Genomic DNA, 23,184 nt, shown 5'->3' with positions numbered 1-23,184 from the left:
ACTCGAACGCCCCCCACTCGACCCACTTGATTCGGGCACTCATCGCTCGGCCCGCTCCAAGAAAACCATTCGGACCAACTTAATATTCGGCCCTCGGTCAACTCGATTCGGCCCAAACCAACTCGGCCATCTCCACTCGGCCCTTTTTGACTCGACCCGTCCGAACGATCGACTCAACCCACTAACCTGACTCGGTCCTTGACCACATCCATTCGGCCGTCCGAGCCGCAAATTTAGCCACTGTTCCTATTCGGCCGTCCGAATCCACCACTCACCCCTGCAATTGGATGAGTTGGGCCGAGTCAGATTTTTGCACATTTTTTGGAAAATTGTACCAAACCCAGCTACTAGATCTCAACCGCGCAACCCTTGGTGAGCCATCCTAATGCACAGAACTTGATTTTGGCGCAAGGAATAGGTGAATTCGCAAGACGTAGTCACTTAGTAGCTTGAGTAGACTATTGAGAGAGAGTCAACGCCTTAACAGCAGCAGTCAGTGGAGTCATAGACCTCAAAACGAACCTAAAACGAGTAAGACGATGCAGCAAGAAACCCTAGAACATCAATGTGCCAATCTAGCCAACAAGGGCAAAAAGGCCACACCAACAAAACATGTATAGGTTGCATTCAAACTGCATCTAGTCAAAGCAGAATGCAACAACATCAAGCTACAATCGGGAGGGTGACTAGGCATGACCTTCTTGACTATAGATGTACCTTGAATGGCACTGCTTAGATGACCCAAGACATCAATGGAGAATCCACATTAGGTTGTGCAATCGGGGACTCAAAGGCATGTATCAGGAGACTTGAATTTACAAGCCAAGACCCGGAAGATGAAGACATAATGCCGCCTGCTTATCTTAGGGTAAAACTCACTGCAAAAAGAGAGCATAGTGTCGATGCTCTCATCAATAAAGGGACAGATTTTAATATCTTGACCGAGGAAGCATGGACTATGCTAGGCCAACCAAAGCTCACACTGACTAATGCAACTTTTAGTCCATACGGGGGACACCCAGAAGCACTCATAGGAAAGTGCAAAATCCTTGTAACTATTGAAACTAAAAGCTTGCCTATTCTATTCCATGTTCCTCCAAATAGTGCTAGTTGTGGAAAGGAAACCCTCCTAGGACGACCCTTCAAAAGAGCGATGAAGTGTGAGACTGATTACCTAGCACAAAGGATACACTTGACACTACCAAGTGTGAGGATAGTCACAACCTTTAGTAAAGGTGACCTCATCAAACCTCGAGGGAAAGGCAAGGAACATTTTGACATACCAGGAAAACCTAGTAACAAGAGCAAGGACTTGTTGAAAGAGTTGGCACAAGCGCATGTTGAACAGAAAGAACCAGTGAGCGGGGCCAAGCTTGAAACTAGAAGGTCTAGAGACAATGCCAAGGACGGGCTTTGGGCTTACAAATATTATAGAAGACCCCAAAAGAAGCCCAAGCCTTATAGACGAAGCTATCGATGGAGAGCCAGCACAACGGCATGATGGATATCCAAAGTGTTGCTACGTGCTCAAGGATATTACGCTGGTAATTGATGGATTTAGGTGCCAAAACCCCTGGATAGACCACCCCTGTTAGAGCTGAAGACCAGATTGTATCAAGAGTGAAGAAGCGCAGGAGGAAATCTAAATGAAAATCCAAGTATTCACACTACAAGGTTGGAATGACTGAGGCCCTCACGATTAAAATCAAGAAACCAAACACGACTATTCGAAAGGTAGATCCTCAGCCTAGCGTGCTTAACAAGCAAATATCAGAGGTAACCGTTGGGTGTACACAAAAGCCACCAGTGCCCAAGGAGCCTTTGATTTTCCAAGAGGATAACGAGCATCATAGGCGCAACATTGCATGGTAAGGTTGATTGCTCAACAAAGCAAATGGCAGAATCATCTAACAGCCATGAGCAAATCTTCCAGCTAGTGCCAAGTCCATCTAGGAGTCCCAAATCTCCTACACCCTCTTCCCCTAACCGGACACAGGAAGCACAACACCAGTCGTCAAGTGTAGCTGCTCAATCCCAATCTCTATCTCCATCTAAGCTTCCAAATGTCCAAGAGGTGGGACATGACACCACCCTTAGCTCTCAGCCTAAGAATATGCCTGTGCAATCCATCGTGACTAGCTCACCTTGATCTACACAAAAGAATGCACAAAGGGCAACAAAATTCTAATCTGCTTCTTAAGGACTTGACACCGCAGTCGACTAATAGTAGCCAGTCCACTAAACTAGCTGCTACTACTTCCAGTCAAGAATCACAGCAGCTACAACCTTTGGCCGTGATGATGCCTCTTGCAAAACGTGTCCTTAACAATTCACCCGTGGAAGAGGTGTCGCAATCAACATCCTTGACACCTCTAGCACTGTCAAAGCTCCTCAAGCCTAGGCTTGAGGAGAAACCTCTCGAAGATGTGGCCAAGGAGATGGTGCATCTGACCAATCAACCTAGCAAGGCTGTCCAGCAGGTCGTAGCTACGTCCCATGAGGACACACCAAAGAAAGAAAAAGCTAAGGCCCAACCAAGCATATCAACAGTGGCTGACCTAGTTCAGGGTCTTGAGTCTTTAAGGGATACACCTTCATTGACCAAGAAAAAGAGGAAAAATTAGTGAAAACAACGATAGTTACAAGTGGTTGGGGACACTAAGAAGATGGAGACCAAGAGCACGGAAGGGCTTCGGAATAAAGCATCAAGTCCGCTCACTAAGAAACCCATGGCCATGTCTCCTAACAACGGTGAAAGCTTAGACATCCGTGTGTTCTGATAAGTCAAAGCAACCATTACCATCAATGGTTGCTTGCAACAGTCAATCCACTGACAACAGAACTTACATTGACCAGTCAAGAGTGGATACAAGACTGTCACAACAAGTTAACAAAACTACACCAGTCACATACAAGGGAAACCATGACACAATAGCAGCAAAGCCTCAGGAGAAACATGAAAGCCGTGAGGACATAAGCAATCCTAGCATTGACCAAACTTGCTCATCTAGACCCAACCCCCCCATCTATGCTAAATCCTAGGGAAACTCCTAGAACCTTACATGAGATAGCAACCAAGTAGGCCTTCATAGAAAATAGAAGTATCATAGAATGCTTAATTGAGTTGGATTCTAAACTCAAATTATTTGCACGTGTCTACATCCTTGTAGACATGGATACATTCCCTAAGGAGCAACTTGAGGAATACTTGCCATTTCCTCTATCTTGGGAAGAGCAAGAATGTCTTAACAAGCACTATGACAAGCTCCTACATGAACGCATGCAACTCATCTCTGACGAGGAGGCCGACAAACTACGCTTAACTGTGACATTCAACGAAGCACTTTGCCAACCAAATCTCTTGGAGATAGAGCAACTTAAGCAACAATCAAAGGGTCGAAGTCAATTTGAAGAATGTTGATTTGAAATCTGCATTACAATGACCAAACTAGGAGCCCAGATTATGACGACGGTCTCAGAGGAGCGATTGGCCAAATGGCGGTCTCAAAGAGACCCAACCTATGTGGCACCAACTTCCTTCTGAGTACTGACTGCTATTTGGGGTATGGACTTAGCCAAAATTAGTCAAGAGAACTCTCTGGCTGATAAGGTTCTCATTGAGGAGGAGCTAAATGTTGCGAGTAGACTTGGACAAGGTACCATGCTACTCGATGTTGCAAAATACTTGTTGTTATTAAGTAGGTTGCCATGAGTACTGGATGCGTGTGCCACACTCCAATACAATCCTGAGTTCTACAATTGGTTTTTATCCCCTTGAAGTGATATGGGTCCATAAATATGTACATAAATAAACAATGAATTTTGTAACTGTGTATAGATAATGCCAACACACACAAGCAATGATAGTCAAGCATAGGGGGAAAAGTTGGGTTTGATAGGATGAGCTCCTAAGGTCCTCCCCTCACCACACGTCTAGAAGTTGTGTGACCATTCCCGCCTCCAGGTGGAGGGCATGCAGTCCTCATGGCCACCATGGGAAGCCTTGACCACCACCTCTGAGGGTGTACTCGGGGCGCCGCCCCCTTCTACAGGCTTTCTCTCATTTTCGATTTATCTTTCCAGGGACGAACCTTGCACCATTCCATCACAAATAGTCCATGCAACTTGGCATGAGTAAAGATCTACTACTGGCGCTGAAATGCGCCCCACCGTCGAGGCATGACAAACATCATCATGGGGGCCATCCCTCTACAACAAACACTGCATGCCTCACCCCACCTCTCTTTATCATATGCTCTTGATGATCCACTATTTAATTCCTTTCATGTGAATGGTTCTATCCTGCCTCAAGGCGGCCTAACACTTGATTCACATTTTGCAAGTTCCCCCACAGTAGCCGTCATGGAGCACACAATGCAACTAGCTTGCAAGGAAGCTCTTTGCCATCAAAGGGAGCATACGGCACAAGCTCCTCCACCAGAACACTACATGCTTACCCTAAAGAGGTGTAAGTCAAGACGAGGCCAAAGCGACACCATCTGGGACACAGGCTGCAAACTCCATAGGCCAGGAAGAGGAAGGCTCAAGGAAACGCCCGGGGGATAGTGAACCCTACCATGCAGGCCCTCCCCAGGTGCTCAAGCACTAGGTGCTCAAAAGAAGAGAAAGAATCCAAAAACAAGAATGAATTTGCTAAATTATTTAAAATCATTTTTAATATGGCAGCAACTAGGGACTACACCATTTGGGTCCCGGCCGATATCTCCCCTACCCGGTCGAATAGGAGTCCCCCACCAACAACGCCCTTGTCGCCTCATCACCCGGACTCACTTGCTTTATACAAATAAAATAGCCCCTATGTTGTATAAAATGCTTACCAAGTGTAAAATATTACACGGCGCAGCGAACAGAATCTGAGAAAGAGATAGAGAGTACACAACAGATAAGAGGAGAATTAGTAAATTCTTTAACTCCAAACAACTGATACAAATATGGCTCTATCCACTCGTGTGCTTCCACTGTGTGAAGCTTAGATGGCGATCTAGATAGAAGATAGGTGAAGAGCTTAAGGCTAGCTGGAACAACAACTCTGACTGGGTGAAAGATGAGTGATTGATGGCTGTGAAGGGGTTTAGCTTTTATAGCATGTGAAGGCCGTGAGGTTGGCCTGACCGACCTACCATATAAGCCTCCACTAGTCAGCTAGCGAATATTCCCTTTACCATCGGGCCGGGGGCGCTACCCCCGGACCCCACAATAGGGGGCCCTTTTAACTCCCTTACCCCGCAACTCGATGCAATGCGCCTCGAGTTGCTACCAGCTTAACCACTCCATCTAACCCAAAGATTAGACCCACAACGGTCACCTTTTTGTCATCCGGTCACATAAACCTCATCTGATATACAAGTCAGGACTCAACCAATGTCTAGGCTCACATTTGGCTTCTCCTCATAATGGGGGCCTTACAACTTTGAGCACCATGGATCATTGGTAGCACCTAATGAGGGTGGGGCATTGATCATATCTAACACCCCCCTCAATGTCCACCCCTAGGTGAACTATCTCCTCGGCCCAATGCCGAGTCTCTGAAGATGAACTTGAAGCAGATCCTTCGTAAGTGCTTTGGTGAAGATATTTGCTCCATTCTCCTCTGTTGGACAGTAGACCAGTTCCACTATCCCATCCTCCATCAAATCACGCACATAGTGATACTGGATCTCTATATGTTTGGTGCATACATGAAACACTGGATTTTTGGCAATGGCGATGCAACTCTGATTGTCACATCTCAGCACAGTTGGTTCTTCATCCTGCACTCCCATATGCCATAGAATCCTTCTCAATCGTATTGCTTCACATGCAGCAAAACAAGCTGCCTTGTACTCTGTTTCGGTAGAAGACAATGCCACTGTTGTGGCTGCTTCTTACTAATCCAAAAGAAAATTTCTGAACCCAAAGAGAAACAATAACCAGAAACTGACTTCCTGGAATCACTGTCTCCTGCCCAATCTGAGTCACAGTTCCCCACAAGAGAAGTTCCGAAACTGTATGTGATACCATAGTCAAGAGTTTTCTTCAAGTATCTGAACACCCGCATCCCAGCCTTCCAATGACTCTCATGAGGTTTGTTTGAGAACCTGCTCAAAATACCAACAGCAAAACTGATATCTGGTCTGGTGTTACACAAGTAGATTAGACTACCGACCAACCTCCTATACCTCCCAATGTCTGCTAGTGCTGATGTATCCTCGACGGATAACTTTGCATTCACCTCCATAGGTGTAGCTATCTCCTTGCACTCGGTCATGCCAAATGCCTTCAAGATCTCCCATGCATACTTCTTCTAAGAGATGAAGATCTTTGCTGGCTCTTGCCAGACTTCAATCCCCAAACAATAGTGCAGCAAGCCCAAGTCTGTCATTTCAAACTCAAAACTCAAAGCCTTTCGAGTTTGGTTGATCATATCTTCATAGTCACCTGTAATAAGAAGGTCGTCCACATATAGGACAATCACTACAGACTTTTTACCATCCCTGTAAACATACAAGTTAGCATCTGAGGCACATATTTTGAAATTTAAGTTTAAAAAGAACTTATCTATCCGCTCGTACCATGCTCTGGGGGCTTGTTTCAGCCCATACAATGCCTTCTTCAGCTTACACACTTTGTTCTCAGAATGGGGGGCCTCAAACCCTAGTGGCTGAGCCACGTACACCTCCTCTTTGAGGTCACCATTTAGGAACGCTGACTTAACATCCATTTGGTACACTAGCCACTTCTTGTGGGCAGCCACTACAAGTACTGTGCGAATAGTGGTCATTCTGGCAGTTGGGGCAAATGACTCTTGAAAATCAAACCCTTCAACTTGTGAAAATCCTTGGGCAACCAGTCTAGCTTTGTACTTTTCTAAGGTACCATCAGGCTTGTACTTTACCTTCCAGATCCACTTTGTGCCAATAACCTTCCGCTTTGCTGGTCGATCCACTAGCTCCCAAGTGTCATTCTTCATTATGCTGTCAAACTCCACTTGCATAGCAGCCTTCCATGATGGATCTACAAGTGCTTCTTCTAAGTCAATTGGCTCCTTTACTTCTCTCATAATCTCAACCATCAAGGCCATATTGACTATGTGAGCAGAAGCCCTCATTTTCTCCTCTATTCTCTGAGACCTCCTTGGTCCGTCTGCCTTCTCCTCAATAGATGCAGGCATAGGATTATTGTGGTCATAGAGCTGCTTCACCCAGCGCGGCAATGGCTTTTCTGGTGGGGTGATGTTAGGTTGGTGAACTTTTTCCTCATCATCTGAAGATGATGCTTCCTCCTCCTTAAGGATAGGGACAGCTCTCGGGATAGGTTCATAGTGGACTACTTCTTCGCTTGATGATAAAGTGGAAGAACTTGCCTTCTCCTTCTCCACTGTATATGGCTCCTCCTTGAACACCACATCACGGCTCACGATGATCTTCTTTGCCTCTTAGTCATATAATTTGTAAGCCTTCTGCTCATCACTTTAACCCAAGAAGATACATTTTCTACTTTTTGGTTTTAACTTGTTTCTCTTCTCATCTGGAACATGAGCATAACATTCACATCCAAAAATTCTGAAATGTGAGACAGATGGTTTCTTACTAGTGTAAGCCTCATGAGGTATTTTTCCCTTGAGAGCCTTTGTGTAGCTCCGATTTAGAATGTAGACTGCAGTATTAACAGCTTCAGCCCAAAAATGGTTGGGCAATCCCTTGCCCTTTAGCATGCATCTTACCATCTCCTACGTTCCACAACACCATTCTGCTAAGGTGTGTGAGGCGTCGTCAATTGACGCTTGATCCCTTTGCTCTTGCAAAAGCCTTCAAACTCCTTTGAGTTGAACTCACCACCACCATCTGTTCTAAATTTCTTCACACTTTTCCCTGTTTCATTCTCAACAAGTTTTAGCCATTCTTTAAACTTACCAAAAGCTTGAGCCTTATCACGAAGGAAGTACACCCACATCTTCCTATTGTAGTCGTCGACAATCAACATAAAATAAGAAGATCCCCCCAAGGCCTATGTAGGCATCTTACCACACAAGTCAGCATGCACCAACTCTAGAGGAGTCTGTGCTCTATTCTTGCTTTCTTGTGGAAATGCCTTTCTCTGTTGCTTGCCCATCATACAAGCTTCACATGGTTCCTTCAATTCATTTATTATAGGTAGGTGAGCAACCATACCTTGCTTTTGCATCTCCTTCAACACTGCAAATCCGATGTGTCCAAACCTTTCATGCCAAAGCTTACTTGTACCCACTCCAGCGGTGGCGGTAAGAGCACTTAGCTCATACAGGTTGTTCCTTCTTTCTCCTTTGCCAACAATTGTGCCAGCACTATCAAGAATTTCTGCACCTGTCTTCTTGAACCTTACTTCATGTCCAAGATCAGTTATGACAGACAACTGATAGCAGATTTCTCCTGATTTCGGGAACATACAACACATTTGAAAGCTTTTTGACTTCACCATTTGCAGTAACAAAAGAAATAGTACCTGTGCCCGCAGCAGGGCATTTAGCATCATTTCCAACCGTCACAGTGATGGATTCTTGTAGAGGCTGCATAGAATTAGACCTTTCTTGTTAGTCATGTGACGGGAGGCCCCACTATCCAACACCCATGAGTCAGTGGTAGATTCTTCTTGTGCCGAGGAGCACACTTCCTCAATGGTCGCCATGAATAATTCCAACTCTGCTTCAGCCGTATTGGCTGTCTCTTTCCCTTTACTTTTAAGGGTACCATTCTTTTCATCTGCCTTCTTGACACAACAATCTGCAATTGCATGTCCTTTCTTCTTGCAGTAGAAGCACTCTCCTTGAAACTTCTTCTTGCCGCCCTTCTTCTTTTTGTCACCATCATTTTTGGTGGAGGAACCACCTTTGCCTTTTGCATTGGCAGAGAATGCAGCATCTCCATTATTGCTTCCTTCTCGGGCTTTCAGCCTCAACTCCTCCTCCATTAATAATGCACAAAACTCCTCAAAAGTCAAAGCTTGAGGTCTCACCTGAGTATTAAGGGCAGTTACTAGTCCATCAAACTTTTGTGGACAAATCTGAAGACACCTGCGAGCTAGCTCTTCGCTAGTCTTTTGTATCCCAGTGCCAGCCATTTGGTCGCGCAAATTCTTAATTCGAGTGATGAATACTTAAATTGTCTCTCCTTCAGCAAACTTCTCTGCTGCTAGTTAATTCTCCAAGTTTTGAATCCTTGTTTGGTTTCGTGTTTCATACTGACTCCTTAGTACATTCCAAGCCTCTGACGCTTCGGTTGTATGCTGAATCAAAGTCAGAACACTATCAGAACAGCTTGTAACTAAGGCACACAATGCATCTGCATTCCTTCGTTTCCAAGCTCGTAGAAGATCTGCATTCGGAGGAATCATCACACTAGGATTTGATGGGTCGGGGGTAGGCTATGGTTCTGCGTCAGTCCCCAGCACAGTCTCTAGAAGCTCATAAGAATCAAGGATAGTTGTAATTTTGAACTTCCACAAGGTGTAGTTTGTACCATCTAACTTGCCTTCGCTGGAGGTTGGTGGATGAATCCTCAGTGTTTGAATAGTCGGTACAGCAGCACCACCTCCTGCACCATTTCCTGATGCACCAGAATTGCTTCCGGAAGTCGACATAGTTTCTCTTTGCTATTGAAGCCTTTGCCTCTTGCACACTCTCCGATCTCTAGAGCCCCGTGTGCTCTAATACTATGTAAAATATTACACGGCGCAGCGAACAGAATCTGAGAAAGAGATAGAGAGTACACAACAGATAAGAGGAGAATCGTCAATAAATTCTTCAACTCCAAACAACTGATACAAATATAGCTCTGTCCACCCGTGCGCTTCCACTGTGTGAAGCTTAGATGGCGATCTAGACAGAAGATAGGTGAAGAGCTTAAGGCTAGCTGGAACAACAGCTCTGACTAGGTGAAAGATGAGTGATCGATGGCTGTGAAGGGGTTTAGCTTTTATAGCCTACGAAGGCCATGAGGTTGGCCTAACTGACCTACCATATAAGCCTCCACTAGTCGGCCAGGGAATATTCCACGGAATATCCCCTTTACCATCGGGCCGAGGGCGCTGCCCCCGGACCCCACAATAGGGGCACCTTTTAACTCCCTTACCCCGCAACTCGATGCAATGCGCCTCGAGTTGCTACCAGCTTAACCACTCCGTCTAACCCAAAGATTAGACCCACAACGGTCACCTTTTTGCCATCCGGTCACATAGACCTCATCTGATATACAAGTCAGGACTCAACCAATGTCCGGGCTCACATTTGGCTTCTCCTCATAATGGGGGCCTTACAACTTTGAGCACCATGGATCATTGGTAGCACCTAATGAGGGTGGGGTATTGATCATATCTAACACCAAGTGCCACCTAGCCATGACTTTTTTTCTTTAGATGATTAAAAGAGGGGCAGGTTCCCCAATTGTATCAATCTTCCATGTCTACTCTTAATATATTTCACGCCTTTAGCAAAAGAAAAAGATAATCAAGCACATGTGATATGTATCTAAGTTAACAATATGGGATTCATATAAGTGATGTCTCTTTGCGTTACACATGTTCATTGTAGTTGAAGCATATGACTTGCATGTACTCTCACGAGTTGTCAAGTGGATACAGGATGACACAGGTCTCTATACGAAAGCGTTCAATGTCCAAGATGCCACAAGACCACCAACACCACAAAGAGCCATCATAGAAAAAGCAGCAAAAATACCAAGAACAAAGAGCCATGACGACAGAATCCCCACATGAAGAGAAAATCACCCCTGCAGAAATCACACATTGCATTTGAGCATGGCCCAAAGCATAGTCATCAGCTACTCTCTCTTTCTTGGCCAAACTCTACATTGGGGTAGGAGCCACACTCGCAGCAAAATGATAAACATTTCTTCATCAACTAGGATTCAATTCGCCAGATGCTCTGTTCCTTGTCCATGCACAGCTCACTCTAGTTGCTACCTCAATTATGCCGATGTCTCACACGTTACAAAGAGGTTTGCAAAATCTCAAGTGTATCTCTCCATCTCAACAATTGTTCCTCTAGCATCGAGGCCAGTAACATAATCAACTTTGTAATATCCATTTTTCACAATCTTTGGATCTCAACATTTCTCAACCCAAATGAAAGGCTAATAGCCTCAATATATTGCATTGGTTGTTTTATCCCAAAAAAAAGAGAGAAGAAAAGAGAAAAAAAAAGAGGAAAGAGAAAACAAAAAGAAAACAAAGCAAAACAAAACAAAAAGGGAAAAAGCACTCACGATCACAGCACAGCACCTAGGGGTACTCAAATTGGGTATGTCCAGTGACCTTGGTTGGCTGGCTCCGTCCCTAGTCCCCTAGCCCTTTACACATTCCCCACAATCGTTCAGGGCACATCAAGGGAAGGACATGCCTAGGAAGCTTGTCATGTCTATGGTTAGACCTATCGCCCTGATCCATTTGCACGCTTCCTTTTTTGCACTCCACTTCACTACCATTGCAATCAATCATGGTAAGCAATGCACAAACGACCATGGAAAGTACACCGTACTCGTCAAGCAATACAAGTAGCTACCAGCTACCAAAAGTTAAGGTGTTGATGAGTTCAATTACGCTACATTATGTTGTCACAACACAAATGATATCTCATCCACCTTCAGGTGTGCTTCTCCTCCTCTACATGTTGCTACATGACACCGGACTAGCAATCTTCTAACTACGTAATATCTAAGTATGCACATGCACTCACACAATATCTGCACCATAATCTATACACAGTTTGGGTCCTCAAGTGCAGAACATTACTCTTGGCTTGGACCTGTCTCCCAAACTCATCAAACTCTATCTTGTGCAAGATAAGAAGACTCGCACTACCCCAAGGAGAGACCACATATGAGAGGTTTTCAATTGTGCAGATGTTGAAGACTCCAACGAACGTACCATCATCTCGTCATCAATAATCAACTTTGAATTCTTATCCTTCATCCTACAAGCCTAGCAAGTTGCCGATCGAATCCCCAACACATCCACACCTGTGCCAACCCATGAGTGCAACTCCCAACAACAACCAACCCTATCAACTACTTCAACAACCCTATCACCAACCAATCAGTCCTACAAAGTGCTACCAACCTTCATCCGCACCGCCACTAAAACTCCTCCAAGGCCAACCACAACAGTCCCTTCCACCCACGTCTTCGATACATGCCACAGCCTACTACCTACAATGGTGAGTGCCATGGAACTGGCACTCGTCTAGGAGGGGGGTAATGTTAACCCTCAAACGAACAAGCTAGAAAATCCAAAAAATCTAAAGCGGAGGACAAGGTCAAGGCAAAAGTGGAACGGAAGACGAAGGCGTGCCAAGAAAAATATGGAAACACAAGAAGTGCAGAAAAGTCCTAAATAAAGGAAAAAGGTGCACAAGAAAAAGCGCAAGTCAATACTTTTGTAAAAGAGCGCAAGGCGCATCATGATTTAATTTAAGAGCGGCCTGGGCTCTCACCCGGTGCAATTTGTAAAGGTACATGGGCAGTAGGAAGGAAGTTACGAAAATAGGAGGACAATGGAAAAACGGCCTAGTCTACGGCCAGCCATGTGAAAAAGGGGATAAGGGGATGACCGCCCAAAAGGGATTTAGGGTTTTGTAAAGTGAATAAGCTCACTCTTGTGTGTGGCAAAAAGTGGCTCTCCTCTTCTTATTCTTGCTTACTTGAGCTTGTGCTTGAGAGAGGCAGTGTGAGAGTGTGACAGAGTGAGTGTGTGAGGGTGAGGGACCAGGGAGGAGAAGCTCTCCATCCTCTTCTCTTCTCTTCTCTTCTCTTGCTTGTGGCAATGGAGCTTGGAGTGTGGAGCTTGAGGATGGAGCTCACTTGAAGCTTGCACTTGGATCATGGAGCTACCAGAGTGCTTAGGAGAGGAGGTAACTCGATCGGGCATGGAGATAAGCTCACTACACCCGTAGAGATGGATGGCATGTCGGCTATGTGAGAGGTAGCCATTAGAGCTTGGCTTGGAACACTTGAAACAATAAGCGATCCGTGGGTCTCAACGGTTGAGGGCCTCTACATTTCTGCAAACAACTCAATGAGACCGAAATAAAGTACTCGGCAGCAGAGAGAGGGGGCTTGGCCATGGTATTTGCTGTAAAGAAATTTTGGCAGTATCTTTTGGCTACACCTTTTACCTTCTTTGTTGACCATCAAGCCCTGTTATATCTTGTTAACAAACCTTGTGCTACAGGACGTATCACTCGATGGCTACTTCTACTTTTAGAATTTGACTTCTCCGTGGTGGTACATAAAGGGAACCGACACTACATGGCTAACCATATGTCTCGCATCCCCATAGGAGAAGCTGTTGGACAAGGCATTGTAGACGAACTGCCAAACACGCATCTATTCCGCTTATCCAACAAGAGAGATTTTTTTAGAGCCAACACAACGCCGTATTGGACAGATGGCATAGTCCAAGTGCTTAAGCACGGACTACCTAAACGACCAATAAAAAAGGCCCGACTTAGGCAACTCATCTTGAAGATCCAACCCTATCAGTTCATAGCATGCCAACTTTATAGATTGGGGCAAGACAAGTTGCTACGCAGATGCATGTGTGAGCATGAGATACATGACATACTTGCAGAGGCACGTGGCAGAATCGCAGGAGGACACTTCAACGGAGACACGACAGCCCGCAAGGTACTACAGTCCCAGTTGTGGTGGCCTACTCTTTTCTGAGATGCAGCACAATTTGTAAAGCATTGTGATGAGTGCCAATGGACTAAGGTCCCTATTCGTAAGGATCACATGGAACTAACCCCAATCATTGCACGACAACCCTTCAAGAAATGGGGGATTGACCTCATTGGACCCATTAGTCCCATGGCACAGTATTCACAAGCTAAATACATCATTGTTGCCACATCGACTATCTAACAAAATGGGCAAAAGCACGAGCTACAAGAAAAATGATGCTAGGACCACTGCCAAGGTCTTATGGGATCAAGTGATCTCATGATTCGGTTGTGCCATCGAACTTGTTAGTGACCAAGGCATACACTTCATCAACGAAGTGATAGCTCATCTCCTATCCACCTTCCTAATCATCCATCAGAAATATTCGACTTATTACCCTCATGAAAACGGCCAAGCTGAATTCACAAATAAAATCTTGGTGAACGTCCTAACCAAGGTAGTCTTTGCTTCGCACAGTGACTGGGATAACAAGTTGATGGCAGCCTTGTGGGCCTATCACACAACTTATAAAATTGTTGTGGGTTAGACTCCCTTTAGGTTGACCTATGGAACTGAGGCACTTCTACACTTAGAGTTCTTTGTTCCCTAGCCTAAGGATACCCCTTCAAGAGAGATGGGATGGGAAGGAGGCATGGACAAAATGCCTGGTTGAGCTCAAATGCTTATTAGAAACTTGGCTTTTAGCCACCCATGTGCTAATATGTGAGAAGGCAAGATGCAAAATCCGGTTTGACAAGCATGTCAAGTAGCGAGACTTTGAATAGGGTGACTTAGTACTGTTGCACTCAATCAAGGGACATAAATAGAAAATGAAGTTTTGAGGGTAGGTCCTTTCAGAGTTAGAACCATCAGCTGAACTACCAATGTAGAACTCGAAACCCTAAAAGGTGAGGGCATAGGCTTCTTCAATGGCAACCACATAAAGAAGTACTTCCCTCCCACGCACCCACTGCATGAGCCTCCAATGCTAGTGTCCCCGGTCAAAGTACGAGTAGCCACTATCACTAAGATGGACGATGAGGATGAGGAAGCTGTAGAACCAGCTTACCTAAGCATAACGGTCATTGCCAAGCACACATACACCATCAATGCATTGATCGATAAGGGAGCTGACTTTCATGTCTTAACTCATGATCATTGGACCCAAATTGGCAAATTGCAAATACAACCCACTAACACTAAGCTCAGCCTGTATGGGGGACCGATCATACACACTCTTGGGAAAGTGCAAGGCTGCAGTTTCTATGGAGTCTGAAAGCATGCCGATGATCTTCTATGTCAACTACGAGTCGTCACAACGCATCCACCTAGCCATGGGCAACGTCTGCATAGTTATAGCTTTCAACAAGGGCTGTGTGACTCCTTCTAAGTCCACAAAGCCACGGGTAGAGAAACCCACCATCAAGTCTAAGGAGGGGAACCGTGACTCATCACAACCCGCCAAGCCTCAATGCCAGCAACCTGCTGAACCCAATGCTAAAACCCATGAACCTCAATTCAAATGGGTACCTAAACATCAAGGACCGCCACCTAGGAGCAGACACCCACACCCTCACAAAGCTAAAGACCCACACTTGAAACCTAGGAGGCATAGCAGAAGCTACCGATATCGACGAATGGTCAAGCCGTCACTCTATCTTTTCCATCATCTGAAAAGCTGATGATGTCTTTGACATTGTCTACTCAATAATTTCTCTCTAGTAATGGCTAGAATCATGATGGTGTTTGAAAACTGAACAGTTGTCGAGGCAATTGCTGAACTAACAGATTTGTATTGTTGTAAGCTTCCCAAAATATGACGTATAATCATTCTTGCCAGCTACACATTCCCACAGTGCAACACCAGAATTTTTTAAGATGATAGCCTTCAGTAAAAGAACATTCATTTTCCCAAGTGAACCTTAGAATCGCAATTCATGAACATCCCAAAGACCTTATTGCAAGCACAAGGTTACTATGAGGGTAATACACATGTCTGGGTACCTAAAGCCAAGATGGCCAAAGGCACTCCTCAAAAGTCACCCTCAAACTTGACCACACGAACCATCTCGGCAAGTCTGGCACTCGGGTCACAAGAGAATTAGGCCGCTAAGTCTATAGAACCTCTAAAGCCTAGATCAGCAGAGCCTAAACCAATCTATCGCCCAAAACCTCTGCCTATTACTAATAAACCGCCCAAATCTAGTCCCGCTAGTGCCCCTTAGACCTCAAAAGCACCTAGTAGCATGACAACCGCAGCTACAACCAAACCCATTGAACATGAGGCCAAGCTATAACCTCAGGAGCAAACCAAGCAACAACCATTAGCTGTTGTACTCTCTAGTTCTGTCAAACCTCAACCACCTACCAGTCTTAGACCCTCTTATGAGCGGTGATCAATTCCACGGACTTAGCTGAAAATATGGGGGATGACTTAGTTGCTTACCTTAGACGCTTGGACACCACTTTAATGACACTGGCTAAAAGCTACGATCGGTTTGTTGGAAGATCTTATAGCAACGGAAGTGCGTACACTTCCTTGCTCTTGGGAGGAGTTGGAATTTGTATTCATTAAGGCTTCTGAGGAGGCAACTGAGGAGTTAATTGCAACTGAGATACCTAGAGAACAAGCAATCAAACGGCGTCTCATTACATCATATAACAAGAACACGATCATAACCACAAACCAAGAAATCCAGAAGTTGAATCAGCTTGCTAACAACCACTCCGCTTTCTTGCAAAAATGGTATGCTCTTCGATTGCAATGGGAGCTACAGGGATGCCAAATAATGACCAAGGCTGAGCAGCGATGCACAATCAAGGCATCGGAATACGACCTAACCTATGTAGCTCCAACTTTCTATAAGGTGTTGACTACCATCCGTATCCCCTAGAAGAACACATTAGGGGACATCCCTATTTAGATCGCCTCCTCACCGAGGAGGAGATACACATTGCTAGTAGAGTGGACTCCAATGACTTCTTACTTAATGTCCCTACTTACATTACGTATGTAGGCATCCACCCTTTTGACATGGATAGCTATGCTAATTTAGAATATAATCTAAATTTCTATGTTTAGCTCATGCGAAAGTAAAACACTAAAATTATGTGATGAAGGCCCTTCATCCTCTAACCCTTTAATCCTAGGAAGGATTCTTCTCAATTCAGAAGGGGGAGGGGGTAAGGTGAATCAAACCAAACACATAAGAAGATGAATCAAACACATAAGGAAAATAATAAAGGAAAAGCACACATTGGAAACCTCAATGGTAGGATGAAACAACTTGTGATTGAGGAAAATGCCAATAAAATTTGAAATCAATAGACTACTTGGAGGAAAGTCTACTTCTGCACTCAAGCATTTTAGTTCAGCAAGTATGTAGTCATTTTCTTTTGCTTGTAATTATTCTGAAAAACACTAATGGTGAATATGGCTTCATGACATGCACCCATCATGGCATGCCAACAAAAGATTGGAAAATTGCCTTTTTCAGAAGAAGAGCGGGCAAAATATGGCCTTTTTGGTGGCCTTTAACCAATTTAAGTTTCGGCATGTCTTCAACCTAGAAGACATGGCCATCAAAGAACGGGCTATGAGAGGGCAAATCATTGAGCAATGCAACCTGCAGAAATACATGGAAGCAGTAAGCCAAGAGGTAGACTACATCCATTGTGCAAAGTTCTTGCGGACTTTTCACAGGAACCACGGCACCGTGACCGTGCGAGAGGGAGAGGAAACTCGTCGGGTGCAAATTGAATTGACCTCGGAGTTAGTAGAAAAAGCATTGGGCTCGACAAACAAAGTAGAGAGGAAGTCGAAGAGAGACGTATATGCCTTGCTAGGAATGGACAAGGTGAAGGTCCACACCAACGACGACGGTGTCAACTTGGCAAATATTTCGGATCCCGAAATCCAACTCCAAGCCAAGATGGTGTACGTTTTGTTCTCTAATTAGAGGTACAACACAATCATGAGCCGCATTAATGTCCCCTTGTTAGAGAGCATTGCAGCACGATCGTTAGATGAGGTAAACCTCAACGGTTTTGTGAGGAAGACCATCGAGACCTCAGCAAAGGTGTTTGGCAACAAGAGGACAACGCGTCGAAGGAGAATCCCTTGCCACAAAGGCTTAAAGGAAAGCTTCATCTTTAAAGTCCTCGACCATTCTGTATAGATTAAACACAATGAGTCTACATTCCCACAAAAGAAGTTAAATTTTGAACCCAAACACTAGTGGTTGCAACCATTCTTCACCTACAATAGACTCAAACTAGCATTGCATATCCATGCAACTCACAATCCTCTATTAGCTAGTCAACCTTAAGCGAACACACCTTAAGCGGACATGGTGGACTCCTTAACGCTACACATTAGCAATATCAATTGCTCTTCGCAATGACGAGTGACTTTCAATCCACATGAATAATTACAATTAAAGGGGTGTAATGGGATGGAACTTTTAGGGGCTTTGCACGCCAATTTGAAAAGTAACTATTCCTATTTTTAAGGCAAAGATATATGGTGCAATGCAAAGTTTCTAGATTTGTGGGGAACTAGGTACGGTTGGTTACACGTTGCCCTAGATACCTTGGGCAGTGTGAAAAATGTCCACAATTTTGTTTTCAACGCTCCGCTGCCAAGAAATGTTTGTCAAACAGAAAACATGAACCCAGTAATAATTTGGCATGTCATTTCACAAACTGATTTTTTCCCATGTGAACTTGTTCATCCATCCCTCTTTGTGTGACTGGCTTAAGGCTAGTTACCCACTGCCCCAGACAACCAAGGTAGTGCAAAAACTGTTAGAGATTATGCTTACATACATGTCACGACTAATATAAATGATTATCAAATAGGCTTTGGCCCATTGGTTACAAAATTATCCCAATTCCTATTGACGAGAGGTCAATACTGGCAGGTGCTCTTTTAACTTTTTGTGGTAAAACGAGTTGTCATTTAGTGGTTGGGTGTGAACGAAAGTCTTGGGTGGGGGGAGATCCCATGCCTAGGTGTGTCCACCAAGCGCGAATTGCGGAGCCAAATACTGGAGCACGTGGGCCTCCTAACACGTTTTTTTAATGTGCAACCCGTCTCTCGGCCTTGCATGTGACCACCCTAATTTTTTGTGTGGGAAGCCTCTCTTTGATGCAAAAAGGGGCACAAGGGGCATCTGGAAGGAATATATTCAGTAATCCAATGTTGCACAAGGAGAGAGCCAAGTCAGCAGCACAATTGGCGAAATGTTTAGGGTGGATAAGGCTTAGAGAGAATGGCAGCCATTGCTTGAGAGAGACAGAGAACCAGAGAGACCGAGGCCTCCGTCGCGTGGCCAGCACTCTCCTGTCGAGTAAGCCCTTCGTCTTTTAGGGCCTCGTTGGAATTTTCGCCATGGCTATGGCCGCAACCAGCTTCTCGTCTCACATCGCCTCCTCCTTCCTTGGCAGCAAACAGCGCCTGTCTTCCTCCTCCCCCACTCCCCTCTCCCCTTCCATGTAAGTTTCCTCTGCCTGTAATTTTTCCGCCATGGATGTCTTCTCTCCTTTGTTCTAATCAGAGAAGCAAAATATTTGCAACGACTAGATAAAAGAAACGGATTCTCGCTCTTTTAAAATAGGAAGAATATTTGGTCTGTTACATGATGGTTCTTTATTGTTATGAGAAAAAAAAAACTGTGGAATTTTTCTTGAATTTTGTCCTTTGTAACTTTTATTGGATCGATTTTGTCTCTGCACGGTTTCTTGGCTATTGTGTTAGAACTGTATGTTTCTTCATATCAATGCTCGAGCTTCTTGTTAATGGGACCTCGATAGGGGGTTGGGAGTTGGGCTACTGTCACAGCTTTACAAGCCATCTGGCCCAAACACAACACTTCTCATTACCTTTGATAGCCATGTCAATGCACAGGCACTCTGTTCATCCGGGGTTTGGTGCATTCTTTCACTTGTTTCATATGCATTCTTGGCATCTGTTCGGACCAATACCCTAACATCTACCCGTGCTTACATGCATACCTGGAAGGCAGGAAGGCAATCTTTCCCATTGTCAAAGCTACAGCTCGAGTTGACAAATTTTCCAAGTCGGACATCATTGTTTCTCCCTCTATTCTTTCTGCAAATTTTTCCAAGCTAGGAGAGCAGGTTAGTTTTTGAACACAGTTTTTTCATACTGCCTCGTTGATTTTTCGCATAAAGTAATCGGCATGTGTGAAAGGTTATAACAAACCTGAGCTTGGGAGCATATTGAGTTTGGATCTATCAGACAGAAAATAGAGCTAACGACATAGCCATAATGTATTTAAGTGGTGTTCAAGGTTGTTGCTAAAAAGTTAGCTATTATATAGGTCAACACACACACACACACACACACAGATGAGAAAGAGGATGTACACACGCACTCACAGCCATGCTCTCATGCGTGCACACATGCACACACAAAGAAAAATATAACTATTCATAATTATACGTGCAGTTAAAGTTTATCACTATTGTAGTTATACAATCAATATAAGTTGAATAATGAAATGGTTTAATGTATATGTATGCATGTCTTGCAATCCCAACTCGTCACACAAGACAATATTTATGGTCGTGTAGGGCTCAAAACTCTTGAGCTCAGTCGCAGATACTTCACTTCACATTTTTCCACGCATGGTTTTCTAGCTTTGAGGCTTTTGAAAGAACTGAAATGCTGGGCTAGGAGAGTGTATGAAGAGATGCATGTAAGGTAAGTATGTATTCACTAAATTGGAGGGTTCACATACTTGGCACAGGTAAAGGCTGTGGAGGAAGCTGGTTGTGATTGGATACATGTTGATGTTATGGATGGGCGTTTCGTACCGAATATTACCATTGGGCCTTTGGTTGTGGATGCCTTGAGACCTATTACTGATCTTCCACTGGATGTGCACCTGGTGAAGTTCCCTCTTACCTCTTCTACCTATTTATTAATCTATCTGATGTTTTTTTTGGAGTTAAACGTGCCACTTAATGAACTAGATTCAGTGAGATCATCTTCCTTAGCGTTCAATGCCACTTTGTTTGTACATCTACCAGACCTATCAATTGAGTGTGCAGAATCTAGATCACTCTTGGGTACTATCATGTCTCATGAAGTAAATGGTCTGATAGAAATTATCAATACTGTTCACTTACAGGATTGAAAGGATAGTTACCTGCATATATTGATATGCATCAGCTAGTGTGGCCAAACTGCTAGACAACTTATTTTCTTCAACCCATTCTGAGAGGGCTTATAATTTTTCTCCTAGTGCTGGCTCACTGATACATTGAGTGTGGCTGGGATGATGGGGTTGCAGTCCTTCCTATTTTTGCAAGGATGCATAAATGGTTGATTTATGCAAAGTAAACAAAGTGATGGACCAGCTTTGGTTTTCTGTTCTATAGATGATCGTTGAACCAGAGCAGCGGGTACCAGACTTTATTAAAGCTGGTGCTGATATCGTTAGCGTGCACTGTGAGCAGTCCTCCACCATTCATCTTCACAGAACCTTAAATCAGGTAAAGTTGTCAGTTGAAATGATTTGGTTGTAATGGCATTCTGACATCTTTGTAAGGAATGGGTTTCATGTGGCCACTATTTGTATTAGGTGAAGAGTCTAGGTGCAAAGGCTGGAGTGGTACTTAATCCTGGCACTCCATTGACAGCTATTGAGTACATTCTTGATGGTAAGAATAGCATCTGTATGGATGCTGCAAGATAGTCTGTGTTGTTGAGTTTCTAACAATTTTGTGACTGCTGCAGTGGTAGATTTAATTCTCATCATGTCTGTAAACCCTGGATTTGGAGGACAAAGCTTCATTGAGAGTCAAGTGAAGAAAATCTCAGAATTGAAGAAGTTGTGTGAAGAAAAAGTAAGGATTGTTTTTTCTGCAATCCTCCTTTGCTGACATGGTTATGGCTTTGTATTTTGCAACATTGACCTCTTTGCATTCTTCTCCTTAAAGGGAGTAAATCCATGGATTGAAGTAGATGGTGGAGTGACTCCTTCCAATGCATACAAGGTGATATACTATTTCTCAGAATCTGCCTGTTTGGAGTCTTGGAGCTGACCTTGTAATTAACATACTGTTTTCGGCTTTTTTAGGTGATTGAAGCTGGAGCGAATGCTTTAGTTGCTGGATCAGCAGTCTTTGGTGCTAAGAACTATGCTGAAGGTAATCTTTTGCCATTGTCAACTGCCATTTTCTTTTACCTGTCTTATATCATATGGATTTTGTTCAAATATTTGTTATCATTGCAACTGTCAGGAAGACACTGGCCATATTTAAACTACCCAAATGTTGTGGTTCAGTTGAATTCACTCAGTTAATCAGCCACCACTTATGTTTTGGCTTACAGCTATCTGGTTTTATTGTTAATCAAGATTCCAGTTCTACGGTGTAGTTGCTCATACATGCCTCCTAGAGTTACAATAGTCAGTCGTGTGTCTGATTGCAGCCATCAAGGGAATTAAAACAAGCAAACGACCAGCTGCAGTGACTGCCTAAGTTTGCCTTGTTTGTAAGGATTCATCATCAGTTCAAATGAATAACCATGTGAACCGAAGGACGCTTCATACTTTGAAGATCAACAATGTGCTGTCAATTTGGGTCAGTCAATTTCAGAAAGCTGCAGCATATAGTTCTACTACTATCTTTATAAACTGGCTCAATGTTTGAGATCCCTTTGCTTCTGTGCCCTCCGGAATCCATTTCACATCCATATATTTTTCTGGAGGCTGCATGTGGCCATTCAAACTGTACATTGCCTTTCTTTTGATGGGTTTTGACTTTTTGACATCCAAACACAATAAGACCATCAGGTCAGACATTTGTCAATTGAATCCTTGGAACAAGGAGGATATCGAATGATGCAGAGATTCTGTATAGACCTGCACCCAGTGTGCCTGCATTTTCTTGACTTGAATTGGGCAGAATATTTGATACACTATGATCGTTCGGCTGAAGGCATACAGAGTTGTTTTACGAACACTGATGTAATTTATATGTGATTGGAATGGATGTATTGTAACTGGTCAACACTAATGGTAGATCATGGTTCTTACGGCAGGGGTTACATAACACGTCCATCTGGACATTATGATATTTGTATATGATAGGACACATGGTTTGTGCTTTATGCTGTCTTTTAGGTCACTCAATATGTATGCATATATAGTTACAATGGAAAGGAGAGTATTACATGCCCATCTGGACATTTTGATTATTGTATATGATACACACATGCTTTGTGCTTTACGCTGTGTTTTAGGTCACTCAATATGTATCAAAGTCCAGTTACAATGGAAAGGAGAGCGTCATGTAGTGCCCCTATCTCAAAAAGGAAATCTCAAACCCCTAACCTTTATACATGTTACGTGATAAGTATTCATTCAACAAATCGGGGAGGGGGGGAGGGGATCTCATCGTTTTTCCTCTATGTATACACTTCCATACTTGTATGTATGCA

General features: G+C 43.9%; 1 protein-coding gene across 2 annotated transcripts; it reads left to right on the top strand.

Annotated features, from left to right (window-relative positions):
* The first annotated feature begins 18,917 nt into the window (after window positions 1–18,917).
* LOC148034670 (ribulose-phosphate 3-epimerase, chloroplastic-like) lies at window positions 18,918–22,922 on the top strand. Of its 2 annotated transcripts, none has more exons than XM_087679628.1 (9): window positions 18,918–19,208; window positions 19,739–19,853; window positions 20,486–20,626; window positions 21,120–21,233; window positions 21,323–21,401; window positions 21,478–21,587; window positions 21,681–21,737; window positions 21,821–21,890; window positions 22,075–22,305. In XM_087679628.1, the coding sequence occupies exons 1-9, from the start codon at window positions 19,105–19,107 to the stop codon at window positions 22,092–22,094; spliced, it is 810 nt and encodes a 269-aa protein (XP_087535754.1). In that variant the 5' UTR covers window positions 18,918–19,104; the 3' UTR covers window positions 22,095–22,305. The 2 variants fall into 2 exon arrangements, with proteins under 2 accessions (XP_087535754.1, XP_087535753.1); XM_087679627.1 differs by having other exon boundaries at window positions 18,919–19,208; window positions 22,174–22,922.
* Window positions 22,923–23,184: the final 262 nt, after the last annotated feature.

This window comes from Lygodium microphyllum, chromosome 6 (assembly GCF_053477565.2).
Source record: "Lygodium microphyllum isolate KBCC chromosome 6, Lygodium_microphyllum_v1.1.10, whole genome shotgun sequence".
In the NCBI taxonomy this organism is placed as follows: Eukaryota; Viridiplantae; Streptophyta; class Polypodiopsida; order Schizaeales; family Lygodiaceae; genus Lygodium; species Lygodium microphyllum.
This window is presented reverse-complemented; position numbering and strand designations above follow the sequence as displayed.

Excerpts from the sequence above, each read along its gene's own strand:
- LOC148034670 (XM_087679627.1), top strand. The coding sequence starts at position 19,105 with ATGGCTATGGCCGCAACCAGCTTCTCGTCTCACATCGCCTCCTCCTTC. Across the intron at positions 19,209-19,738 it reads ACTCCCCTCTCCCCTTCCAT|GAAGGCAATCTTTCCCATTG; the intron begins GTAAGTTTCCTC and ends CCTGGAAGGCAG. Across the intron at positions 21,588-21,680 it reads AGAAGTTGTGTGAAGAAAAA|GGAGTAAATCCATGGATTGA; the intron begins GTAAGGATTGTT and ends TTCTCCTTAAAG.